The following is a 25,407-nucleotide window of genomic DNA, read 5'->3' on the forward strand; positions in this document are numbered from 1 at the left end:
CAGGACTTTTGAATTGCCCTGTCTTGGAAAGGCTGGAATTTAAAGTTGCAGTAGGTGGGCAAGGGAAGGAAGTAATCACACCTAAGTAAAATACAGGACCAACCAACAGGAAGGCTTGCTGAGTTTGGATTAGGCAGCTTTGGAGCGTTTTCTACTCTGGGTTGTGATTAGTTCACTTAAAAAGAAAAGCGGTTAAGGAAGAAAAAAAAAAAAAAAATCCAAGACCAAAAGTTGGACTTCTGACCTCCATCAGGTATTTCCTTTTGCTTCTTTCCTGGGGCGGGGGGCGAGGGTGGGGGGGTGCTCTGCCTTTCTCCCTCATTTTTAAAGTTTTTCTTTCCCAAAAGTAATGACTATTTGGGGGTTTTGATGAGGCTCAACCTTCACACATCCAGTCTCCACTAGGGCAACAGAGGGAAGGAGAAGGCTGGAGGGGACAGTCGGTGCCCAGAGGATCGCCCCTTCCCTGCCGGGGCGTCTTAGGTCTGGCGGACACTGAAATGTCGGGGCGCACTGACTGCCGGATCCCGCGAAGGCAGCGCACGCAGCCCTGGGGGTCTTCCCCTGCCCGCCCGCCCCGCGCATCGCTAGGGGGCTCAGGCGCTGGGAAGTCCCCCCACGCTCCCGCAGCCTCCCACGGGCCCCCGGAGCGTCGTCTGGGGAGCGTTTCCATAAATGAACAAACCCAGCCGGGGCCCCCGCGTGTTCAGCAATTCCACGCGGCCGGTACAGGGCTGACCCGAGGGCGGGGAGCTAGGGGGCCCGTGGGTGGGAGTTGAGGGACTGCAGGGGGAGACCCGGGAGGGGAGGCCGCGCCCGCACCCGGTGCCCCTCGCCTAGGGCCGGTGTGGGCCCCCTCGGGGCACCCGTGCAGCCCCTGCCTCGCCCGCCCCTCCCCAGGCTCGGGTTCGCACCCCCGCCTCGGCGCCCTAGCCCCTGGCCGCGGCCGCTTCCCGGGCCTCGCCCCGCGCCTACCCCTGCAGCCCGCCCCGGCCGCACCCCCCAGCGTCCCCGCCCCCGGCCGCGCCCCCTCACCGGGGCCTGCTCGGCGGTCCCGGAGGCGGCGGGCGCGCCATGGGCAGCGGCAGCAGCCGGAGCGGCCGAACCTTGAGGCGGCGGCGCAGCCCCGAGAGCCTCCCCGCGGGGCCGGGAGCGGCTGCCCTGGAGGGCGGGACCGGGAGGCGGATGCCGGTGGCCGCGGCCGAGGCCCCGGGGGCAGCGGCGGAGGCGGCGTCCGGCCGCGACCCCAGCCCCGTGGCGCCCCCCGACGGCAGGGACGAGACGCTGCGCCTTCTGGACCAGCTGCTGGCCGAGTCGGCGGCCTGGGGCCCCCCGGAGCCTGCCCCGCGCCGCCCAGCCCGGCCCCGACCCACAGCGGTCGCGGGGAGCGCGGTGAGTGTGGGAGCCGCAGGGCCTCGGGGGACGGCAGGGACCCCACTCGCCGACCGCGCGTCCCCGCCCCAGCCCTGGGCGCCGGTCGCGCTGCGCCCCCTTCCAACCTCCGACCTGCGTGTCCCCAGCCGCCCCGGCCTCCCCGTCCCAAGGCCCCCGGGTTTCCTCCCTCTCTGCCCCGTCTCCGGGTCTGTGTCCAGGCCTGGGAGCGATCACGCTGGGAGCGGCCGGGGAAGGACACCCCTAGGCGCAGCGCGCCGGGCTCCCGGCTCCCCTCAGGCCTGCGCCCCCGCCTGGCCTTCCCGGGCCGCCCTGGAAAGGGGCACCAGGGGTGGTGGCACAGCCGCCAGACGGTGGCTCAGAAGCGCCCTGCCGCGCCCACCGGTCTGGATCCTCCCCTTGCTGGGAAGGCAATTCTCGTGTTACTGCTGTTTTTAAGATGCTGCAGAATCTCTTTTGCGCTTCCTATTCTCTCTCCCTGAATACTCGTAATAACAGTCCTGCTGTTCTTAAAAAAACAATAAAACGAGCACTCTGGTTTGGCAACCGTCTTCGCTCCAGCAGAGCTGAATGAACAAGATCTTTAACATCCGCTCCCGGGCTCGGGGAGGATGCCAAGGGCCGCGTCCTCTTCCCTGGGGTCCCGGAGGCATTGCTTAGCAGCCGCTGGGGGCCGAGGGAGATGCCTTCCTGGGTGGCCAACACACTGTGGAATCCTGAAAAGGCCCCAGGGAGGGTGGGGGAGAGGGACAGCCCCAGGCGACAGTGCACAGAGCTCTCTCCCTCCGGCCCTGGTTCCCTGCTACCCTCCCTTAGGTCTTTAAAAAGGAAAAGCGAGCTGCAGTGAGTAGGGCTGAATTATATAACAAGATTCCTTTAATACCACATCAGCCTGCTGTTATATAACACTGACTGGCCAAGTAGCTGAGAAATTTGGGGGGAATTCATACACAGCAAGGAGGCAGTTACTTTTAGTGTTCATTTTCAAGTGCTTTGGAAACTCAGAGGTGAAAATGAGAGGCAAATAAAGAGTGGATGTTGTGCGCTCTGATTTGCTGATATTCATCATGGTGACTGCTCGTTCTTTAAGTCACTTTTCAGCTATCCTTTGAGCACCGATCCCACTATGGGCACTAGGGATGAGGCCACACGGCGTAGCCCTTGCCCTAAAGTCTGCAGCTCAATGGGGGAAAGTAGAAAGCAGGGCGATGAGAGATATGTATCGAGAGGCCACAGGAGAAAGAGGCTAATCCCAAGGGAGGCAGGGAGGCATTCCCGAAGGGATGAATTTGGAAGTTGTCCTGAAACTGGAAGGGTCTGTGGATGTAATTCAGGCAGCAAGTTCTGTGCAGAGAGAGCCTCATGCCTAATATCACTGGTGGCTGGGCCAGCTGGTACCCGGGCATAGGTCAGAGAGGTCTGAAGAGAATATGCCAGGCTGCAGTGCGCCATGCCAAGGGTATTCCACGTTAGCGAGTTTAGATTACTATGAAAGCTCTGGGTATCTGAAAGGTAAGGATTGTGACAGTTTGTGTTTTAGGAAGGTCACACCAACAACTGTGGGGAGGATGAACTGAACAGAGTCAGACTAGGGATAACATGACCACCTGTGTGTGTGGGTGGGGGAGTCTGCAATGGTCCAGGTGGCCAAGTCCTGAACCGAGGCAGTGGCGGTGAGAAACTTGCAGAGGAGACGGTTTCAGGAAGTATTGAGGAGGTCAGCCAGCTGCAGTTGCCCTTCTGGGTGTGAACTGTGTGTATCTTTTTTTTTTTTTTTGGAAAGGAGTTTTACTCTGTTGCCCAGGCTAGAGTCCAGTGGTGTGATCCCAGCTCTCTGCAACCTGTGACTCCCAGGTTCAAGCGATTCTCGTGCCTCAGCCTCCTGAGTGTCTGGGATTACAGGTGCCCACCACCAAGCCCAATTTTTGTATTTTTAGTAGAAACGGGGTTTTGCCATGTTGGCCAGGTTGGTTTTGAACTCCTGACCTCAGGTGACCCATCCACCTTGGTCTCCGAAAGTGCTGGGATTGCAGGCGTGAGCCACCTCACCCAGCCGACTGTATGTATTTTCTGCACCATAAATGTTTCTTGATTGAATGAATGAATCCTAGAATCACAGATTATTCGAGCTGTAAGGGAGCCCTTGGGTCCAATTCATTATTTTCAGATAATGCCTACATACTACAGATGTGCGCCACTACACCCAGCTAATTTTTGTATTTTTAGCAGAAACGGGGTTTCACCATGTTGCCCAGGCTGGTCTTGAACTCCTGACCTCAGGTGATTCACCCCCCCACCCTTGGCCTCCCAAAGTGCTGGGATTACAGGTGTGAGCCACTGCACCCAGCCAATAACTACTTTTCGTTTCTTTAGGAAGAAAGGAGGAAAGGAAACCTTTTATGGCTTCATAACTATCTAGCATTTTGGAGGAGAGACATATTCTTCATAAGAAAACATCAAATTTGAGTGACAGTTATTCTTTTTTTTTTTTTTTTTTTTTTTTTTTTTTTTGAGACGGAGTCTCGCTCTGTCACCCAGGCTGGAGTGCAGTGGCCGGATCTCAGCTCACTGCAAGCTCTGCCTCCCGGGTTCACGCCATTCTCCTGCCTCAGCCTCCTGAGTAGCTGGGACTACAGGCGCCTGCCACCTCGCCCGGCTAAGTTTTTGTATTTTTAGTAGAGACGGGGTTTCACTGTGTTACCCAGGATGGTCTCGATCTCCTGACCTCGTGATCCGCCCGTCTCGGCCTCCCAAAGTGCTGGGATTACAGGCTTGAGCCACCGCGCCCGGCCGACAGTTATTCTTTTAAGCACTCACATTTAAAAATTTTAGCCACTGTTGACTGGGAATGTCTTAGAGACTGTCTGTTTATCCCTGAATCATCATTCTGAATATTATGTTTTGTTTTGTTTTTGTTTTTTGAGACAGAGTCTTGCTGGAGTGAAGAAATGGGGAGTGAGGTGGCAGGCACAGAAGCTGGGGTTGTGCTGGGGAGGGGAGCTTCTGTAGTCATCCAAGTGAGATGTGGGGTCGTTTGGACCGGCTTGGCAGGCAGTGGTGAGGGGCGCTTGGCTTATGGACTTACTAGTGGGGTGACTGGGATGTGTGAGGAAGAAAGGAATCAAAGGTGACCCCAAAGTTCTTGGCCGGAGCAGCTGGAGGGATGTAGCTGCCATGAACAGACACAGAAAATGTGGAAGGCGCAGGTTTGGGGTGTCATTAACCAGGAAGTTGGTTTTCAGTATGTTAAATTTGACAACCAAACAGAGATTTCAAGTGAGTAGATCTTTGTAAGAGTTTAGCAGTCAGAGGAGAGGTCAGGTTTGGAGTTCATTTAGGAGCCATTAGGACATGGGAGGATTTAAACCCATGAGATTAGATGGGATCACCAGTGACAATGCTGCCAGCATGTGCTTAGGAAGCATGGATGGGCACCGGGCTCTGTCCTGGGAGCTTCATGTATGTGAAGTAACGTGGGGCGAGGCCAGGGGTTGAGTACGCTGTTCACAGATTGAGGAGATAGGGGCATTCTAAAGAATAGCCAATGAAGGGGAGAAAACCAAGAGAACGCAGCATCCAGAAGCCAAGGGAGGAAGGTGCTTAGGACAGAGGGCGAGCTCAGCTACTGGAAGTGCTGCTTGGTGGGATACATGCGGAAAGCCTGAGAGCTGGTGGTCGCACTGAGCCACTCGGAGGTCTTGAGGTCCTTGGTGAGAGATGGCTCAGGGAGGTGGGAGGCGCCTTGGGCTGGAGTTCATAGACAATAGGACACAAGGAGTGAGGCGCAGTCAGTTCTTGTAGGAAGGCTCTTTTTACAGCACAGCGGTAGTGGATGGCAGTAGGGATGGCACTGCTGGACATGGAATTCACCAGAAAATCTTAGTCCCAGAATGGGCTGGATAAGAGGAGGTTTTGAGCATTAGATGCCCTCCTCAAATTTGAAGGAACCCTTGGAGAAGAAATTTTGGTTTGATCAAGTAGACATAGATTCAGTATTTTAATTTTAATTTAATTTTTTTTTTTGTTTTTGAGATGGAGTCTTGCTCTGTCGTCCAGGCTGGAGTGCAGTGGCATAATCTTGGCTCACGGCAACCTCTGCCTCCCGAGTTCAAGCAATTCTCCTGTCTCAGCATCCTGAGTAGCTGGGACTACAGGAGCACGCCACCACGCCTGGCTAATTTTCTTGTATTTTTAGTAGAGACGAAGTTTCACTATATTGGTCAGGCTGTTCTTGAACTCCTGACCTCAGGTGGTCCGCCTGCCTTGGCCTTCCAAAGTGCTGGGATTCAGTATTTTTACTAGCAGGTAGTAATTCAGACTGTTTTCCTCCCTCTGCCTATAAACCTGGGTCACTCAAGATCAAGGGAAGTACGTTATCTGAGACTTTTTCTGTTTTGCAAGAAACAAATAGTGTCCTCTTCTTAGGCTGAAGGACTCTGTCATCCACCATTTTTGGGAAGGTTCCATTTGCTGTAGCCATGGAGCATCCAGATAATTCTTTCTTGCCTGTTACCCTAGCCAGGACTTTCCAGTAATCCTGGCATGCAGCTGCTATGGAACTCACAGGGTAAAGAGAGCAGTTGCAATGAGTGCCTGGTGGGACAGCAGCTCCACAGAAGGACGCCAAGTTGATGGGCAACTTAATAGACTTGCAGCGAGAAAAGTCACTGTCCTGAAGACGGTGACTATCTGCCTGCGTTCAAGTCTGTAGCAAAGAATACAAATTTAAGTGGCAATAAGTAATATTTCCATCGATCCAGGGGACAAGAAGAAAGGGTGGTGCAGACCCCCAAAAAGCTCATACCCGTGTTGGGAAGGGGTGCGTAAATGAGTGTTTGCAAGTTTCCGTGAAAGCATGTTGCAGAGGCATGTTCCGGTGCGTCTGCACACGCAGAGGCGTGGGAATCCCACCCGAGGCGGAAGTCTTCCAGTGGATCTGGTGTCTGAGTTGGTTCTGAAGGATCACTAATGTGTTCCAGCAGTTGACAAAGGGTGGAGCTTTCCATAAAGAGGAAACAATGTGTAGAAAACCCCAGAGGTCCAGAAGCGATTTTTTTTTTTTTTTTTTTTTGAGATGGAGCCTCACTCCGTCTTGCCCAGGCTGGAGTGCGGTGGCGCAGTCTCAGCTCACTGCAACCTCCTCCTCCTGGGTTCAAGCAATTCTCCTGTCTCAGCCTCCTGAGTAGCTGGGATTACAGGCATGTGCCACCATACCTGGGTAATTTTTGTATTTTTAGTAGAGATGGGGTTTTGCCATGTTGGCCAGGCTGGTCTCGAACTCCTGACCTCAAGTGATCCACCCGCCTCAGCCTCCCAAAGTGCTGGGATTACAGGCATGAGTGACCGCACCCAGCCCAGAAGCGCTTTTGAACAGCCTGAAGTTTCTGTGCCATTCAGCTAGGCGATGTTGGAGAGCAGAAACCAACGAGACAGGTTTGGATCCCATTTTCACAGGATTCCAGGCTAAGAGGTTGAACTGTCCTGTAGGCAGTGGGGAGCTAGGTGAAGTTTTCTGTGTTTCATTAGTTTTAAATGTTTATTTTAAAAATTAGACGAGGTAATACACAGGCACACGACGGGACATTGAAAAGATGCACTGCAAAGAAAGTTTCCCTTCCTCCTTGTTTCCCAGCTCTTTCCCCAGCTCCCCACTCCAGAGACAAGCAGCTTCTCAGTTTCTTGTGTGTCTTCCCAGCCTGTGTAATAAAAGGATACACAGTCGCGGGGAAGGTTGTACTGGGGGAGACTGCATGGGGGGGGGGACTGCATGGGGGCAGGAGCCCAGGTAAGGGAGGAATTCAGGTAAGAGGTGGAGGTGAGGTGAGCCACTGAGTGTGGCAAGCAAGGGAAAGCGAGTTTCTAGAAAGACTCCAAGATTCCCTGCTTGTGTGGTTGAGATCAGAACGCCATTAACGAGATGGGCCTCGTTTTGTACAAGTTGAGTTTTGAGTCCTAGGTGGATCATTTCCGTAGGCTGTCCAAAATTCCTGTCAACCGCAAAAAGTGGTTGGAGCTGGAGCTGTCATTTTGTGGACATCAGCATTTGGATAGTGGCTGATGCCATACCAGAGTACAGTTGCTGAGGGAGAGCGTGTGGATGGGTGGGGAAGGATGCCAAGCCCGGAACATGGAGAACATCAAAAACTGAAGGAAGAATTGTTGTTTCTGGAGTTCTGTAAAAAGAATAGGATTTGAAAATGTTAGAAGCCCAGTGCCTCGACGGCGGGGAGGAGCGGCCAGCTTCAGAGGCTCTCTCCCTTCGTGGTCCCTGGCTGCTGGCTGCTGGCTGCTGGCTGCTGGCTGCTGTAGGTGATTAGAAGCCTGGCTGCATCACGGTCAGGGGTACAGCCTCACGTTTCCTGCCCTGCTGAGACACCGTGGTGGCTGCTGCTGAGTACTGGGCACAGCAGGGTGTAGAAATGCTGTGGACAGGACGATGCTGGCTCATGCACTCTTTGAGAGATGCTGACCAAGAGCTCTTAGCCTTGGAGCTTTGAGTCCCATAGGACTAGGGCAGACCCTAACTAGACTCCGGGGAGGAGGGTCAGAGCAGGGGTTTGTGCACAACAGAGGCCCTTCTGCCCCTAAATGCCGTGAGCCCATTACCCCGCAGGGAAAGCAGCCCCCTGCCCAAGGCCACCCATTCCGACTCCCATCAAGCTCTGTTTCTTAATGGTAAATGGCCAGACCGCTGTCATTTCTTGATATTGCTGAAATCTCAGATGACTTGAGCTTAAGGGACCTCATGGATGGTTCTGTCCCACCTTCTTATTTACATCGGAGGACTTTGGGGCCCAGCAAGGAGTGGGAGGATGCCTGTGTGCAGGTCAGACCAACCGCAATCCACACCCTGCTAGCACGGACAAGTCTCTCAGACCCTGAGTCCAGTGACAGCCTCTTTGGGTCTCCCTTGCCTTTTTCCCTGTGGCTTTGGAAACACCTCCTTCAAGGCAAGGCCTTCCCAGTGGAGGCAGGCCCTGGACTGGCAGCCCACAGCCAGGGGGGTTTCCCAGAGCCCCTTGTCGTGTCCTTGTCATGTTAGCCATGCAAGACAGGTCTCATCGCAGAGCCCACCTGCACCGCTCCCACACATCTGCACTGGTCCCCCACGCAGAGCCCACCTGTACCGCTCCCCCTCAGAGCCCACCTGTACCACTCCCACACACAGCTAGCCTGTACGGCCCCCTGCCCCATGCAGAGCCCACCTGCACTGCTCCCACACATCTGCACTGCTCCCCTGCACAGACCCCACCTGCACCATCCCCCCAACGCAGAGTCCACCCACACCACTCTCCCACTCAGAGCCTGCCTACACCGCTCCCCGACGCAGACCCCACCTGCACCGCTCAGCTTCTGTTGCCTGCAAAGCCCTGCAGTGGAGCTTCGGGAGGGCACTGGGACCTTGGCCTCTGTGTGGGGAGTACAGTGCCCTCTGTTGGTGAGCAACAGAATGCGACTAGCAAAATTGTGAAAGCTGGGTCAGGTCCAGGAGAGCCGTTGTAGGAGCTTCTCTACTATACATGTTCAAGTTTCCTTAAGAAAACATAGAAAAGCCAAACAAACCAAACCTGGGCTTCAAAGAAGGATAATTCTTAAAGAAGAAGGGGGAAGTGTATCCATATGATGAAATAAAAGGAATGGAATTGTTCTGTCAATTACACATACAACTGGTATGTGTGCATACGTACATAGAAAGCTGCTAAAAATTAAGAGTCAATGGAAGAACTCTTTCAGGAGAAGGAATCCACTGCATATTTTATTTTTGGTAAATATGCAGTGGATTTTCTAAAAAGTAACCTTTGGGCCGGGCATGGTGGCTCACACCTGTAATCCCAGCACTTTGGGAGGCCGAGGCAGGCGGATCACCTGAGATCAAGAGCTCGAGACCAGCCTGGCCGACATGGTGAAGCCCCATCGCTACTAAAACTACAAAATTAGTAAGGTGTGGTGGCGCAGATGCCTGTAATCCCAGCTACTCGGGAGGCTGAGGCAAGAGAATCACTTGAACCCAGGAGGTAGAAGTTGCAGTGAGCCAAGATTGTGCCATTGCACTCTAGCCTGGGCGACAAGAGCGAAACTCCATCTCAAAAAAAAAAAAAAAAAAAAAAAAAAACCTTTGAAACTTTAATTTTCACAAAAACTTTGGTTTTAAGAGTCAAAGACTTTAAGAGATGATCTTATTCGGTTCTTTCTCATACGTTTTCTGCTTCTTGTTTAGCTGTGGTTGGTCTTTCCAAAGCCCCCCTAGAATCTCGAGGGATGACACCCCTCGCACGTACACAAACATACACATACAAACACGTGCACTTGCACACTCGACCTGAGCTCAGCCCAGTTCCCAGGGCCCCAGTCCAGGTGCCGCCGGCTCCCCATGTCCAGGTGTCTCAGTGACCTGCAGGTGGAGGCAACCCCATGGAGGAGCCCGTGTCTGCAGGAGGCTGGAGCCACCAACTGGGGCTGCTGTGTCTTCGCTTTTCATACCAGCTCCCCCTCGCTGCTTCAGCAAGCTTGTGTGTTCTGGGAGTCTGATGCTTTTTCCATCTGAGAAAGTCAAGTTAAAGGCTTAAACAAATTGGCCAGATAAACAGCCACACAATAAAATCTCAGGCACAGAGAAAAACACAGGTGAAAACGACAGAAACAGCAAGCCTGAGCCATCAGGGAAATTGCTTCCTCCTGCACCCACGCTGGGGGGCTGTTCATGCATTGGATGGCATGCCATCCTTAAGGCTGCCCTGAGGCTGCAGTGTCTTCTTGTTAGTAGCGAGCAGTGCAAAGTCAGGTCCCTACGCCAGGCATTCCAAGCCCCGTGCTGCAAGGGTCCCGCCACCATTTCAGAAGGGCAGCAGCAGGCAGCTCAGTGTCCACCCTGACAGGCCCTGGGCTTGGCTGGGTGTCCTGCCTTAGCTTTAAGAGGTTCTCAGAGCCAGGCGCGGTGGCTCACGCCTGTAATCCCAGCACTTTGGGAGGCTAAGGCGGGTGGATGGCCTGAGGTCAGGAGTTCGAGACTAGCCTGACCAACGTGGTGAAACCCCGTCTCTACTAAAAATACAAAAAAATAGCTGGGTGTGGTGGCAGGCACCTGTAATCCCAGCTACTCAGGAGACTGAGGCAGGAGAATCGCTTGACCCCAGGAGGCAGAGGTTACAGTGAGCCAAGATCATGCCACTGCACTTCAGCCTGGGTGACAGAGTGAGACTCCATCTCAAAACAAAACAAACAAAAAAAGGTTCTTTAAGGCGGGTGGATGGCCTGAGGTCAGGAGTTCAAGACCAGCCTGGCCAACATGGCGAAACCCGACCTCTACTAAAAATAGGAAAATTAACCAGGCTTGGTGGCACACACCTGTAATCCCAGCTACTCTGGAGGCTGAGGCAGGAAAATCGCTTGAAACCTGGAGGCAGAAGTTGCAGTGAGCTGAGATCACGCCACTGCACTCCAGCCTGGATGACAGCAAGACTCCATCTCAAAACAAGTAAAAAATTAAAGAGGTTCTCCATCTCAACCCATTTACACAACAGCATGGGGAGTGCACAATAGAGGTCAGGGCAAAGCCACACCTGTCAGAGGGTACTGGGCTGGGCTGGGAGAGGAGGGCACCCTGGGGAGCTCCTTGGCGTTGAACCAAGTACAGCAAGGCCTGGCAGGTGAGGAGAGGGGAGCGTGAAGACGCTGCTGTTGCGATCTCTTCTCACCCTTGCACTCCCCCTCCTCACCTGCTGAGCATTCACAGTGACCCAGGATATAGAAGTGTGTGACTTCAGGGTGTGTGTTTGGCCTTGATTTTGAATTCTTTTTTTTTTTTTTTTTTTGAGACGGAGTCTCGCTCTGTCGCCCAGGCTGGAGTGCAGTGGCGCGATCTTGGCTCACTGCAAGCTCCGCCGCCTCCCGGGTTCACGCCATTCCCCTGCCTCAGCCTCCCGAGTAGCTGGGACTACAGGCGCCCGCCACCGCGCCTGGCTAATTTTTTGTGTGTGTGTTTTTAGTAGAGAGGGGGTTTCACCGTGTTGGCCAGGATGGTCTCGATCTCCCGACCTCGTGATCTGCCCACCTCGGCCTCCCAAAGTGCTGGGATTACAGGCGTGAGCCACCGCGCCTGGCCGATTTTGAATTCTAACAGGGGACATGAGCTGTTGGATCACCCAGCCTCTGTCTGGCTTCAGTGACAGGCATCTCACCGCCTCCTGGGGTAGCCTCTCCCTCACAGGCAGCTCCAACTTAGCCCTCTGTGTTGAACACAACCCACCTCCCTGTAGTGCAGACACACTGAGCTCCTGGGACAAGCAGAAGTGTGGCCCATTTACACATGAGCTTTTCAGATATTTGGGGCAGCTACTCTGATCACTCAATTTATGTCATGGAAACTTTGGACTTTGACAGGTTGCTTTCTGGTCTTATTACACATTATCTGGAAGTTTCCACTGCCTTGCATTCCTAGGTTAATTCCATTAGGCTCATGAAACCTGTATCTTCTATGATTTAAAAAAAAAAAATTTTTTTTAATAGTTTTTTCGGCCAGGCGCAGTGGCTCATGCCTGTAATCCCAGCACTTTGGGAGGCGGAGGTGGGTGGATCACAAGTTCAAGAGATCGAGACCATCCTGGCCAACATTGTGAAACCCCGTCTCTACTAAAAATACAAATACTGGCTGGGCGTGGTGGCAAGCACCTGTAGTCCCAGCTACTTGGGTGGCTGAGGCAGGAGAATCGCTTGAACTCGGGAGGCTGAGGTTGTAGTCAGTCAGGATCGCGCCACTGCATTCCAGCTTGGTGACAGAGCAAGACTCCGTCTCAAACAAAAACAACAACAACAAAATAAAAATAATTTTTTTTTTCTCCAGAAAGGGTAATAGAAGATAAACTCTAAGTCTTTGTATATCTGAAAATATCTTCATTTTCTTTTTGTTTTTTTTGTTTTTTTTTGAGATGGAGTCTCACTCTGTCACCCAGGCTGGAGTGCAGTGGCGCAATCTCACGTCACTGCAAGCTCTGCCTCCTGGGTTCATGTCATTCTGCCTCAGCCTCCCAAGTAGCTGGGACTACAGGCACCCACCACCACGCCCGGCTAATTTTTTGTATTTTTAGTAGAGACGGGGTTTCACTGTGTTAGCCAGGATGGTCTCGATCACCTGACCTCATGATCCACCCATCTCGGCCTCCCAAAGTGCTGGGATTACAGGCATGAGCCAGCGCGCCTGGCCATCTTCATTTTCTTAATACCTGATTAATAGTTTATTTGGAATTAAAATTCCGAGTTCAAAACAGCTTTCCCTTATACCTTTGCAGCCATTATAACAGTGGCTTCCAGCGTCACTGATGAGCAGGTGAGGCCACCTGACTCTTGGTTTCTTGTAGGTGGCCCGTCTCCGCCTGCTCATCCCTTCCTGGAGACTTTTATTTATTTAATTTTTAAAAATTAAAAACAAATTTTTTTTTGAGACAGAGTCTCGCTCTGTCACCCACACTGGAGTGCGGTGGTGCAGTCTCAGCTCACTGCAACCTCTTCTTCCTGGGTTCAAGCAATTCTCCTGTCTCAGCCTCCCCAGTAGCTGGGATAAGAGGTGCCCGCCACCACGCCCTATTAATTTTTGTGTTTTTAGTAGAGACAGGGTTTCACCATGTTGGCCAGGCTGGTCTGGAACTCCTGACCTCAGGTGATCGACCTGCCTCGGCCTCCCAAAGTGCTGGGATTACAAGTGTCACCCACTGCGTCTAACTGGTTCATCTTGATTATTCTTTCATGCGCCCTCCCCCTCTAAATGTCTGTAAGTCCTTTTACAACCATTTATATTTATGAACCAAAAACTGGTTGACTAGCACATACAGCTGGAGTGGGTTTCTTTGTAGTCGTGTATACCTATTTATCCAAAAGTTTTTTCCTTTGAACAGAAAGATCTTGCAAGCTCTAAGAAGTTGTAAGCTCAACCCAGGCACCTCTTATGTTTGCAACCTAAATTCTCATCACCTGGATGGTCCAAAATACTTCAAAGTATAGATTTAATTTAAAGTGGTTTCAGACTAGGGATGCCTGCTATGTGCCTGGCAAAAGCAAATGCATCCCCTCTCTGGAGGAAGGCCTCTTAGGCCTCAAAGAATACCCATAGGGAATTTTTCAAGGATGACAAGCTGCAAATGACAAAAAATAACCAACTCCCCAAAGAACCAAGTGAAGACTTAGAAGAAACAATAAACAAAAATATACCAATGAAGAGCTCAGTTACTAAGATCACCAGACACAAATTATAATCAACTGCGTTTATTATGTTTAAAGAAAATACCTGCAAAGGACAAGGACTATAGAAAGTGACCTAGAAGATCTGAAAAAGAACCAAATAGGACATCTGGAAATGGAAAATATAATAAGCAAAATGAAAGATATCAATGGTATGGGTTTAACAGGTTAGACAGAGATGAAGAGAGGATCAGTGAGATGGAGAGAGGGAGATAGAAATGACCCAAAACACAACGTAGAGAAACAGGACCTGATAAAAGATAGCTGGAGAAGAAACTACAGCAAATAATCATATTCGGTCATGATGTGATGGAAACTTTTTCTTTCAATAAAGGATTAAGATGGAGGTGACTGTCATCATCACTTCTTTTCACTGTGCTACTGGGGGTGGAGGTCCCAGCCAGTGCAGAGAGGTTAGGGAAAAAATGCAGAAGGACCAGAAAGGGAAAAATCAAATGGTCATTATTTCCAGATCATGTGAATGGGAAGTAAGAAAATTCAAAGGAATCCATAAATTACTAGAACTAATAAGAGAGTTCAGTCAGACTGCTAAGCACAAGATAAATTCACATATCACTGGCCAGGCCCAGTGGCTCATGCCTGTAATCCCAGCACTTTGGGAGGCTGAGATGGGAGGATCGTTTGAGTTCAGGAGTTTAAGACCAGCCAGGGCAACACAGTGAGACCCCATCTCTACAAAAAATGAAAAATTAGCTGTTCATGGTGGCACAAGCCTGTAGTCCCAGCTACACGAGAGGCTGAAATGGGAGGGTTGCTCGAGCCTGGGAGGTGGAGGCTGCAGTGAACTATGATCGGGCCACTGCACTCCAGTCTGGGCAACAGAGCAAGACCCTGTCTCAAAAAAAAAAAAAAGAAAAAGAAAAAATTTTAAAAAATGTATATATCTCAGTCATTTCCGAAGCATCAAGCAGGCAGAAGATTTTATTTTAAAAAGATAACATTACTGGCTGGGCACGGTGGCTCGCGCCTCTAATCCCAGCACTTTGGGAGGCCGAGGTGGGCGGATCACCTGAGAGGTGAGGAGTTCGAGACCAGCCTGGCCAACATGGGAAAACCCCATCTCTACTAAAAATACAAAAATTAGCTGGACGTGGTGTCAGGCACCTGTAATCCCAGCTACTTGGGAGGCTGAGGCAGGAGAATCGCTTGAATCCAGGAGGCAGAGGTTGCAGTGAGCTGAGATCACGCCATTGCACTCCTGCCTGGGCAACAAGAGCAAAACTCTGTTTCAAAAATAAATAAATAAAATAAAAAGAGATATCCATGGTATCTCTATAGGGAAAATGATAACTTCTTAGAAGACACTAAAGGAGTGCTAAATGGATAGATATTCCCTATTTATAAATTTGAAGACTCATTATTGTAAAGCTGTAAGTCCCCCTGAAATGATCTATAGTTTAATACAACCCTAGAAAAATCCCCAAGGTTTTTTTCCCCCAAATATGACAAGCTGATTATAATACATGTACAGATGGTCCCTGATTTTGATGATTCAACATAGGGTTTTTCCACTTTGCAACGTTTTCTTTGGGCCGTAACCCCATGGTAAACCGAGGAGCACCTGTACATGGAAGTGCCAACAGCCAAGAATCACTGAGACTCTCTTGGAAAAAGAAAGCAGCTGGGAAGACATGCTTTAGCAGACAGCAAGACTTGCCTGACGCCAGGAATGAGACAGGGTGATTCTGGCACTGCACAGGCTGGCACGTGGACTGCTGGACCATAGAATCCACGGCAGCCACATGCTGTGTAGACACATCCTTGCCTTATGAAGAGAAAGTGCTGCAGGGGGGCAGGGAGAGAGTTCTAGGCAATGTTTAGAGTGGGGTCGGGGTCGTGTGGTTCCTGGAGGTGACACATGGCGTGTCCTCGTGCTAGGTGGCAGTGGGTCACATGACCCCTGGAGGTGGGTGGCCGTCTGGGAGGCAGCGAGTCTGGCCCTGGCTCTGCCACTTGCTCTGTGCGTGAGCTTTCCAAGACACTTTCCTCTTGCAGCCTCCGTTTTCTTGCCTGTGCAATGAGTGAATGGAATTGGACAGCTCGAGAGCTTTTCCAGCTCTGAGGCTTATGGATCCTGGGTTGAAAGTCGTGGCCATTGTCTGTCCACACAAAACCAAAGCCTTAGGCAAGCTGCACTGTTGACAATCTTTGAATGTCTCTTCGTTCCATCTTTCTCAAGGTGTCCGCAGAGCAGAGCACAGAGGGCCACCCGGGGAGTGGCAGTGTCTCTGAGTAAGTACTGGGGACACACATCTCTCCCAGAAGCCATGGGTTCTTTTCGTTGACTCCAGCCAGCCTCAGAGCCCTCCTGTCCCCCACACTTTCCTCCAGGTCCCCACAAGGTTTCCAGAGGCAGCTTCCTCTAAATACAAAGCCCTAGACCTCAAGGGAAGGTCCTGCCAAGGAGACTGCAGAAGCCTCACAATCTCACCACAGCTTTGCTCTTCCTCCTAAAAAAGGCCATGACCTGGATCAGACCAGGGCATGCCCAACCCATTTCCTATTTGCATCTTAACTCATTCGAAATTATTCAGGTGCCATACTGTGGGCTATGGCCAGATCTAGGAACAAGACACAGCCTTTAAGGAACTCGCAGCCCAGGGCCAGCAGTGGGCCCACCTGCAGCTCCCCGGCATGTTACCAGGGAACCATGCTGAACACCCTTGAAGGTAGCAAGCGAGGAGCCTGGTCTCATTTCCTCCTTTAAAATCCCCCAGCCCCAGCGCCCAGGCCTTGTCTGTCTGCTCCAGGGATGACTTTCCACCCCAGGCCAGTCACCCCCTTGGCTTGCTCACCTCCAACTAATGTGGTAACGGGTCACTGGGAGTGGGTGATTGTCAAGTAAGAGTGTGGGAGTGAAAAAGGTTGGAAATGTTAACCATTGTCCTTCATTACAAATTATTTTGGGACAGGAACCCTGCTGGACTCCCTTATTTACCAGACACTGGGAGGTCCCACCCTGAGCCCCACAGCGGTGCTGAGGGGTTCTGAGGGCTGCAGTGCAGGGGCTGGGACTGAGGCCCTACCCAGGAGGGGCGTGGTCTTGGGAAATGCAGGCAGCAAGCTCCAGGGGACGTCAGAACTGGTGTTTTAACACAGCTTGAAGGGGCTAGGCCCAGTGGCTCACGCCTATAATCCCAGCACTTTAGGAGGCCTAGGCGGGCGGATCACTTGAGGTCAGGAATTCAAGAGCAGCCTGGCCAACATGCTGAAACCCTGTCTCTAGTAAAAAAATACAAAAAAAAAAAAAAAAAAAAAAAAAGCATGGTGATGTGCACCTGTAATCCCAGCTACTCCGGGGGCTAAGGCAGGAGAATCACTTGAACCCAGGAATTGGAGGTTGCAGTGAGACAAGATCATGCCACTTCGCTCCAGCCTGGGTGACAGAGGGAGAATCTGTCTCAGAAAAAAATAGATAGATAAACAAAAATAAAAATATAAAAATAAGATGGCTTGAAGGACGTACAGGAGTTGGCTGAGGAGAGAGGAAGGAAGGAGCCTCCTGGGACACTGTGTGTACAGGCGGGGGAGGTAGGAGGGAATGGGGGAGGTAGGAGGGAATGGGGGAGGTAGGAGGGAATGGGGGAGGGAGGATTAAGGTGTTGGGAGGGTTTTGAATGCCGAGCGGAAAAGGCTGGCCATTGTTCCCAGTAGAAGGCTGTGGCCAGCTCTGGGCAATGTTAGAAGCCACTGCAGAGCGGGAGGTAGTAAGGATGCCCGCGCAGCTCTGCCTCTGCCCTGTCAGCAGGGACTTTAGAGTTTCCATCAGCCCAAGGAATTTAGGATTAAATCCTACCATGAACTAATTAACTATTATTTCCTCTGACTTTTACACATGCACATTCCAGGACTCCCCTCAAATTTCCGTTACTGCCACTCACCAGTGGTACTTCACTCATTCAGTATACTTTATATATTTTTATTTTTTTAAATTGTTTTGGGATAGAGTTTTGCTCTTGTCGTCCAGGCTGGAGTGCAATGGTACGATCTCGGCTCACTGCAGTCTTCGCCATCTGGGTTCAAGCGATTCTCCTGCCTCAGCCTCCCAAGTAGCTGGGATTACAGGCACGAGCCACCCTGCCCAGCTAATTTTTGTATTTTTTGTAGAGACGGGGTTTCACCAAGTTGGCCAGGCTGGTCTCGAACTCCTGGCCTCAAGTGATCCGCCCGCCTTGGCCTCCCAAAGTGCTGGGATTATGGGCGTGAGCCCCCGCACCCAGTCTTTTCATTCAGTATACTTTAATGGGAGTTTCCCTGGGTGCTGCCCTGGGTGTGGAAGTGCCCAGGGCTCTCTCAGCCCCTCCAGTGCCGTGCTCCCACCAGAAAGGAAACCCCGGGTCCCAGCAGGCCTGCCCCAGGGTCAGGGCTGGCAGCAACTACCCTGTACCCACTGTGCTTCTCGCTGCCCACAGCACAGCACCTGGCTCCTGTGGCAGCCGCAGACCCTGTAGGCCAGTCTCAGCCCTGCCGGCGTGCAGCTCTCGGGCACCAGTGCCTCGCCCTGTGGCTGTGACAGTGTCCTGCCCTTCAGTCTCCTCCCTCCAGTGTCACCCTCGCCCTCCCAGGCAGGGTCCTTCCAACAGTGTTTCAGGGTGGAGTTGCTAATGTCTGCCGCTGACTCTGGGATGCATCAGAAAATCAGATGAAGAAGTAAATAAGTATGTGATAAAGTAAATATACCAAGTTGAACTTAATTGTTGAATCTACAAATTTTAACTTTTCAGTATGTTTAAAATTTTTCATAATAAAATACCGAAGAAGAAACCCTTCAAAGCACAGTTTAAACATCTCCCTCATACTCTATCCCCTTCCTGCTCAAACTAGTGTCCCTTCTCCCGCATGGTGCAACTTCCCAGCCCTCCTACAAGTGGCCTCTCCTGTAGTAGGTCCACGTGATATGGCCCTGCCCTGTCCCCTCTCTTCAGGCCTCATCACAGAAGGAATCAGATTTGCCTCTGGTCCCACATGTGCGCCAGGCACATAGTAGCATTTCATAGACCCTTGTTGACAGGATTGTTTAATGTCAGCCTGGGGCCTGTGGGCCTTGACCCCACTGCTGACCATCCTGACAATGCCAGGTCCTCCCCAGGGAGGGCCCTGCTGAAGCAGGAGAGGGGAGCAGCTGTGCCGGAGGAAGTCGCTGCTTCCCTGAGCTTTTGGCTGGGCCATCCTGACCTGAAGTCTGTAAGGACAAGGTAGTGGAAGCCCAGGGGCCCATGGAGGGGAACACAGGGGTTCTAGAAACTTCTGTCTGCAGCTGCTGCTGAAATTCACCTATTGTTCATTCTGCAAATGCTTGTTGAGTGCCCAGTGTAAGCCAGGCCTTGGGCCAGACACATTGGTGTCTGAGGTGAGAGAGGTTACTCCTCCCCATTTTCCTAGTGAGTAAACTGAGATCCAAGGCAGGCTGTCCCCACGTTGCGGAGACAGCAGATGCTAGAAAATTCTAGACCCAGCCAGGTGCAGTGGCTCACACCTGTAATCCCAGCACTTTGGGAGGCCGAGGTAGGTGGATCACCTGAGGTCAGGAGTTTGAGAGCAGCCTGACCAACAAGGTGAAACCCCATCTCTACTAAAAAAATATATAAAAATTAGTCGGGAGTGGTGGCACATACCTGTATTCCCAGGTACTTCGGAGGCTGAGACGGGAATCCCTTGAACCTGTGATGGGGAGGTTGTAGTGAGCTGAGATCGCAGAGTGCGCCACTGTGCTCCAGCCTGGGTGACAGAGCAAAACTCCGTCTCAAAAAAAAAAAAGAAAAAGAAAAAGAAAATTCTAGACCCAATAGAATAACACAAATGTTCTTGCCTCATTTAACGTGTGGGTTTCTGAGGCCCAATTACAATGAATTTGTTCTCTCTGGAGAAGCGTATTGGTGTCTTTCCTTGGAGTGATTCTCCTTGGAAAGGTCTTTTTCTTTTTAAGAAATGTGTGACTTTCAGCCTGGGTAACATAGGGAGACCTCGTCTCCACAAAAAATACAAAAATTAGCCAGGTGTGGTGGCACATGCCTGGGGTCCCAGCTGCTCAGGAGACTGAGGTAGGAGGATGGCTTGAGCCTGAGAAGTGGAGGCTATTGTGAGCTGTGTACTTCAGCCTGGGTGACAAAGCAAGATCCTGTCTAAAAACAAACAAACAAACAAACAAAAGCATGACTTTAGGAATCCTGCTGATGGAAAACCTGACAGTGAATGAGAATTTAAACAAAGATTCATTTCTTGACTCCCTCAAGAGTGGGGAGGGAGACTTCCCAAGAATCCCTTTAGGATCCATTTTTCCCTTTGATCTGTGTGCCCCACCCAGGTAGGGGGAGAAAGAGCTTACGGCCCCACCTGACTCTCCAAGCCCCACCCGCTGCCCCATGGTGTTGGTGGAGCGTTGCCAGGCAGACAGGGCAGGGGTGGCTGTGGAGCCCAGTGGAGCCTGACTTCCCACAGGCCCTGGACTGTCTGCCGTCCTGCCCACCCCAGCCCCGGGGCCGCCCGTCAGCTTCCCACGTGCCAGTCCCTGCTCTTTCTCCCCCAAGATCCCAGCTACAGGGCATGTCAGGTGCTGAGTGAGACAGGATGAGTGAGGAGAATGGCTGTGTGACCCTGGGCGGCCACCTCCCTCAGGGCTCAGCTTCACATCCACAGGCAAGTGGGGGGCTGCCTGGTGAGCCCAGAGGGGCTTTTATTCCTGTGGGGGTCCCTAGGCCCAGAAGTGCTGCTTGGGGTTCCTGCTGACCAGGAGACCCTGTTGCCCTTGAGGGTGTCTGGGCGTCCCTTGCCCATTCCTCTTCTTCCCAACAATCCTCAGGGGAGTTGAGCCCAGGAGGATGGTGGGGAACAGGAAGGGCAGTGGCCGGGCTTCTCTGTACTGGGTGCTTTGCTGGGCCCTTACTCTGTTTTTTTTTTTTTTTTTGGTTTGTTTGTCTTTTCTTTTTTGAGATAGGGTCTTGCTCTATTGCCCAGGTTGGAGTGCAGTGGTGCAATTTCAGCTCATTGCAAACTCCACTTCCCAGGCTCAAGTGATTCTCCAGCCTCAGGCTCCTGAGTAGCTGGGACTACAGGCATGTGCCACCATGTCCGACTAATTTTCATACTCTTTGTAGAGACAGGGTTTCACCATGTTGGCTAGGCTGGTCTCAAACTCCTGAGCTCAAACCAATCCACCTGCCTCGGCCTCCCAAAGTGCTGGGGATTATAGGCATGAGCTACTGCATTGGGCTAGGCATGAGCTACTGTGAAACTAACAGCATCACAGCGACTTCTGTTGAGTGTTTCCTTAGTGCCCAGCTCTGTGGTAGACATACCGCGGGCAGTGCCTGATCCAACCTTCAGGCCAGCCTCGTGGAGTAGCTGCTGGGTTTTATCCACAGGGGCATGAGGCCTGGTACACGCCTTGCCCACAGCCACACAGCAACTGCGTGGCTGAGCCAGGTGAGATCTGCCTGCCTCCAGATAATCTGCATTTCCACTGTGTCTCAGGGCTGCAAGGAACACGTATTGCCTTCAGTGCCTTCGAGGACAGGCAGTGTGCCAGGAGCCCTGCAGGCGTCAACAAGGACCACACAGCTGTTTCTGCACACCGGCCGCGGGCGGTGATAATAAGTACAGTCCCTGGAGCCAGCTGGGCAATAGGGGCATGACATCTCCGGGGCATGGGAGGAGTGTGTCCCCTGGACGCCTGGAGGCCCACTGCTAGATTCCGATCCTTCCTGGGGAATGAAGTCAAGTGGCTGTGCCAGGGGCCCAGCTCTTGCCCTGAGTTCCGAGAGAGCCAGACGGGGACCCGGAGGCTGTGCTCTGAGCATCAGTGGGAGTGCAACCACAGAGGGACCTTTGAGTCCCTCTGGCCCAGCCCCCCAAGCTCGCAGATGGGGAACCAGGTCGGGAAATGGGGGGCGGCTCGCCCCAATGTCTGGCAAGTGGCAGAGCAGTTGGCGGTGTTCCCCTTGCCCAGAGTCGCTGGCTGGCCACCGGGAGGGCAGCGTCCCACACCTGGCCGTGGGCAGCTGGCCTGCCTTTCCTGGACCCTGTCAACTGCAGAGCTGCACACCTCCTTCCGAGGCAGCATCTCCAGCCTGACCGAGGCTTCACGCCCTGCCCTGGGCTCCAGGACTCCCTCCTGCAAAGGTCCGCACATTTCAACACAACCGTGGCAGTCCGGGGACAGTTAGCACCACCCAGGTGTCCACACAGTCCACAAGGTCTGGGAGAGCGGGACGAGCTGGCAGGGTCCAGGCTGGTGGAGCCACTTTCTGGAGCCCAGGCAGCAGGAGCAGGAGCTCTAGTCTCAGTCCCTCTCAGCTAGGCTGCCAGGTGGGTTGAGGGAGTGGCAGGATCCTGAACGTGTGGATCCATAAAACGAGCAGCTCCTGTGAGACCCCAGAGGGTACGGGCACAGACCGATGTCCGCAAGCAACCAACATGACAGTAATTCCCTTTTATTTTTTATTTATTTTTTTGAGACAGAGTCTTACTTTGTCTCCCAGGCTGGAGTGCAGTGGCTCATTCTCGGCTCACTGCAACCTCCACTTCCTAGGTTCAAGCCATTCTGCCTCAGCCTCCCGAGTAGCTGGGATTATAGGCACCTACCACCCCATCTGGCTAATTTTTGTATTTTTAGTAGAGACGAGATTTTACCATGTTGGCCAGACTGGTCTCCATCTCCTGACCTCAAGTGATCTGCCCACCTCAGCCTCCCAAAGTGCTAGGATTACAGGCATGAGCCACTGTGCCTGGCCGTGATTCCCATTAAGGCTGTGGTGTGCTGGATTCTATGTCATATGTTGCCCATGCATTATCTTATGCCTCAGAACGACTCATGAATAAAGTTGTGTGCTTGAGAACAAACTCGGAGGCTCAGAGATGCACTGGCCTTGCCTGAGGTTGCCGCATGGGTGAGCCGCAGAGTTGGGATTCAAGCTCGGGTCTTCCCAGCCCAGAGCCTGCCCTCCCTCAAACAGGGCAGGTGCTGGCTTCCACTCAGCGCAAGGGCTCAGTGTTGTGGGAGATGAAGCGATCGCAGCAGAGGCCTGCTGGTGGCTGTGTGCTGGGCGAGAGAGCCACAGGGTGTCCCAGGGCAAAGGCTTTTGGTTGGTGTTTCAGGATGGGCCCACCAGGAGCCATTGTGGTGGCCAGGGGAGATGAGTGTGAAGGCACCATCCTGCCTCCTGACAGCCCTATCCCATTTCTGGCCCACAGAGCTCCAGGCAGTAGTGGCAAGAAGCCCGAGAGGCCGGCAGCCATCTCCTACGACCACGCGGAAGAGGGGCTGATGGCGAGCATCGAGCGGGAGTACTGCCGCTGAGGACAGCATGCCCCGCCAGGCCTCGGAGGCACCTGCTGGCTGGGGCACCCCCTCCTCGCCCAGAGCTCTAGCAGGAGCTGAACCACCTCCAAAACGCAGCCACTCCCGGATATTCAAAGCTGACCTTGCAAATCCACTTTCCGACCGTGCTGACCTGGGCCAGCCACTGGTGGTCATGGTTGCTGGTGGGGGCGATTAGCTGTGCAGACCCACAGGTGCGTGGGCCCGGGCCGCCAGCGCCTCCTCCCCAACACGGGGAGCCTGCCTGGTTCTCCTGGAGCCTGAAATGCGTGCGCATCTTGGCTGCCCGCTCTCCACAGTGGGGAGGGCTCACCAGGCTTGGGTGACACAAGCGAGCCCCTCCTGGCATCCGTGCCACAGCACTTCCGGAAGGTTCCGCTCTGGAAGGTACACCAGCGCTGCTCCCTCAGTCTCAGGCCCATCTCTCCAGGGGTGGCCGGGTCAATTTAGAGCTTCTCAACTTTAACTCCCTAATGAGCAGGCTGGGGGTGCTGTTGACATGCAGGGCCTGAGGTTCCCTACGTCTAACCAGCTCCCAGCCGAGGCCCAAGCTCCGAAGCCCCAACTGCACTTTGAGGAACGAGAATCCCAGCTTTGATCTGCCTTGCAGTGGGAGGTAGAGCGCGTCACTGCCTCTCTGGGCCTCAGTTTCCCTCTCTGGAAAATCAGCTCTGGCAGCTCTTGGAGGCCCTTCCCAGCTCTGACAATCTGGAACTGCACAAGCCCAGGCTACCACTACTGTTCCCCCACCCTAGGCACAGCACCGCCTTCCCTGCGGGCAGCCAACGCCCAGGTCCCACGGGGAGAGGGTCTGCCTGACACTGGCTTTCCAGTTCTCCCTCTCACAGGCAGCCTGGCCAGTGCCTACGGGGCTTTTAAATTCTCTTCCCCCCTAGGTGGAAGGTGGGAAACCACAGCAGTTAGGCAGGAAGAGCCTTGGAATGTTCCTGGTTGACAGATGGGAAAACTGACCTGCCCAGGACGCCCTGGGAACAGGGGGCGGAGCTCCGGCGAGAGGGGACTCCTGTGTGGGCAGGCAGGTCTGGAGTCTGGGCCCAGGTGCGGCCTGCTGGGGGACAGCTCCGGGGGAGAACTGCGGGGAGAACAGCGGTCTAGGGAGGCAGGAGGCAGGCGGCAGGCTCCTCCCCAGCAGCCTGGAGGGCATCAGGACAGAGGGGGAAGGAGGAAACAGCGCGGCTTCCGCTGAAACCAGTACAAGCCTGGTTATCTGGCTTGACCCGCCAACACGGAGGCCCCCGCCACCGTTTTCTTTTTCCCCCTGAGAAGAGCTCCGCTCCCACGTCCTTAGAACACGGCAGAGCAGGAGCATCTCAGGAATCAACGCCAGCTCCTTGGCGCTGTCCCCAGACCCACAGGCCTGCTGCGGCCATTCGCAAACGGGCATTTCCTTGAACTTTTGAGAGTGCCTTTGACCAGCTGTTCGCAGCTGGGAAACTCCAAGTTTCGAAGTCGGAGCTTGGAGCGGCCCCGCAAGGGCATGGCTCAAACCCTCCGCAGAGCTGGGAGCCATTGCTCGTGCAAGCCCAACCGATTCTTTTGATATAAAGATGGAAGTCTTTATATCAAATACATCTTTTAAAATAAGTTAACATTTTATTTCTTACCACCAGATGGATAAGGCCAATTTAATCATGTAAATGTTTATAATTTTATGTGATTTTGTTAAAATGGGACGCTTTCAATTGGTTTCCAAGAAAAAGATAATACCTCTGCATTTTCTGGTGGAAAACGCATGATACCCTTAATGAGATCAACGTGTTACAGGAAAAAAATTCCAAAAGTAGTTACAAGCTACATCAATGTCAAAGTAAATGCACTTCAAAGCTAAGAAGTCACAGGAATTGTTCTCAGGTCTTTAAAAAAATTTTTCCTGAATTCAGGAAGTGTCTTCTGAACAGCAGCTAGCCAAATAAAGTGGTGTGTGTGTACTGCAGCTGCAGGTGAACTTAAAAATAATAATAATAATAATAAAAAGAACAAATAAAGCAGTGTGTACCAGCCGCTGAGCCGGCCCTGTCTCTGTCCTGTGAGATGGAGGGGCTGTGTCTGGAAGTGGAGGCGTGGACGTTGCTGCAGCCTGCCGCCCGGCCAGAGTCTGTCCCGGTGCCTCCTGAGTGCGGGGCACCGCCTCAGGCATCTTCCTGGCTGCCCCATGTTGCACCTGAGCCTCAGCGTCCTGCTCAGAACTGCGTGTGGGATTTGCTCACTGCCAGGATAGGACTGTGGCTGGAATCGAGGTAGAAAGAAAAACACCTCAAAGGCAAAAATGACACGTTATTGTCTGGTAAAGTCTTAAGTGACCACAAACGTGTCTCCTGGTTTCTTTTTTTCTTTTCTTGAGACAGAGTCTCTCTCTATTGCCCAGGCTGGAGTGCAGTGGCACAATCTCAGCTCACCGCAACCTCAGCCTCCCAGGTTCAAGCAAT

At 52.7% G+C, this 25,407-nt stretch overlaps 1 protein-coding gene across 1 annotated transcript; it reads left to right on the plus strand.

Annotated features, from left to right (window-relative positions):
* Positions 1 to 1,056: 1,056 nt before the first annotated feature.
* CYS1 (cystin 1) lies at positions 1,057 to 24,981 on the plus strand. The gene is made up of 3 exons (XM_045369808.3): positions 1,057 to 1,392; positions 15,824 to 15,876; positions 22,834 to 24,981. Exons 1-3 carry the CDS (start codon positions 1,075 to 1,077, stop codon positions 22,937 to 22,939), a joined length of 477 nt encoding a protein of 158 aa, XP_045225743.1. The 5' UTR covers positions 1,057 to 1,074; the 3' UTR covers positions 22,940 to 24,981.
* Positions 24,982 to 25,407: the final 426 nt, after the last annotated feature.

The sequence above is a fragment of the Macaca fascicularis genome, chromosome 13 (assembly GCF_037993035.2).
Source record: "Macaca fascicularis isolate 582-1 chromosome 13, T2T-MFA8v1.1".
Classification (NCBI taxonomy): domain Eukaryota; kingdom Metazoa; phylum Chordata; class Mammalia; order Primates; family Cercopithecidae; genus Macaca; species Macaca fascicularis.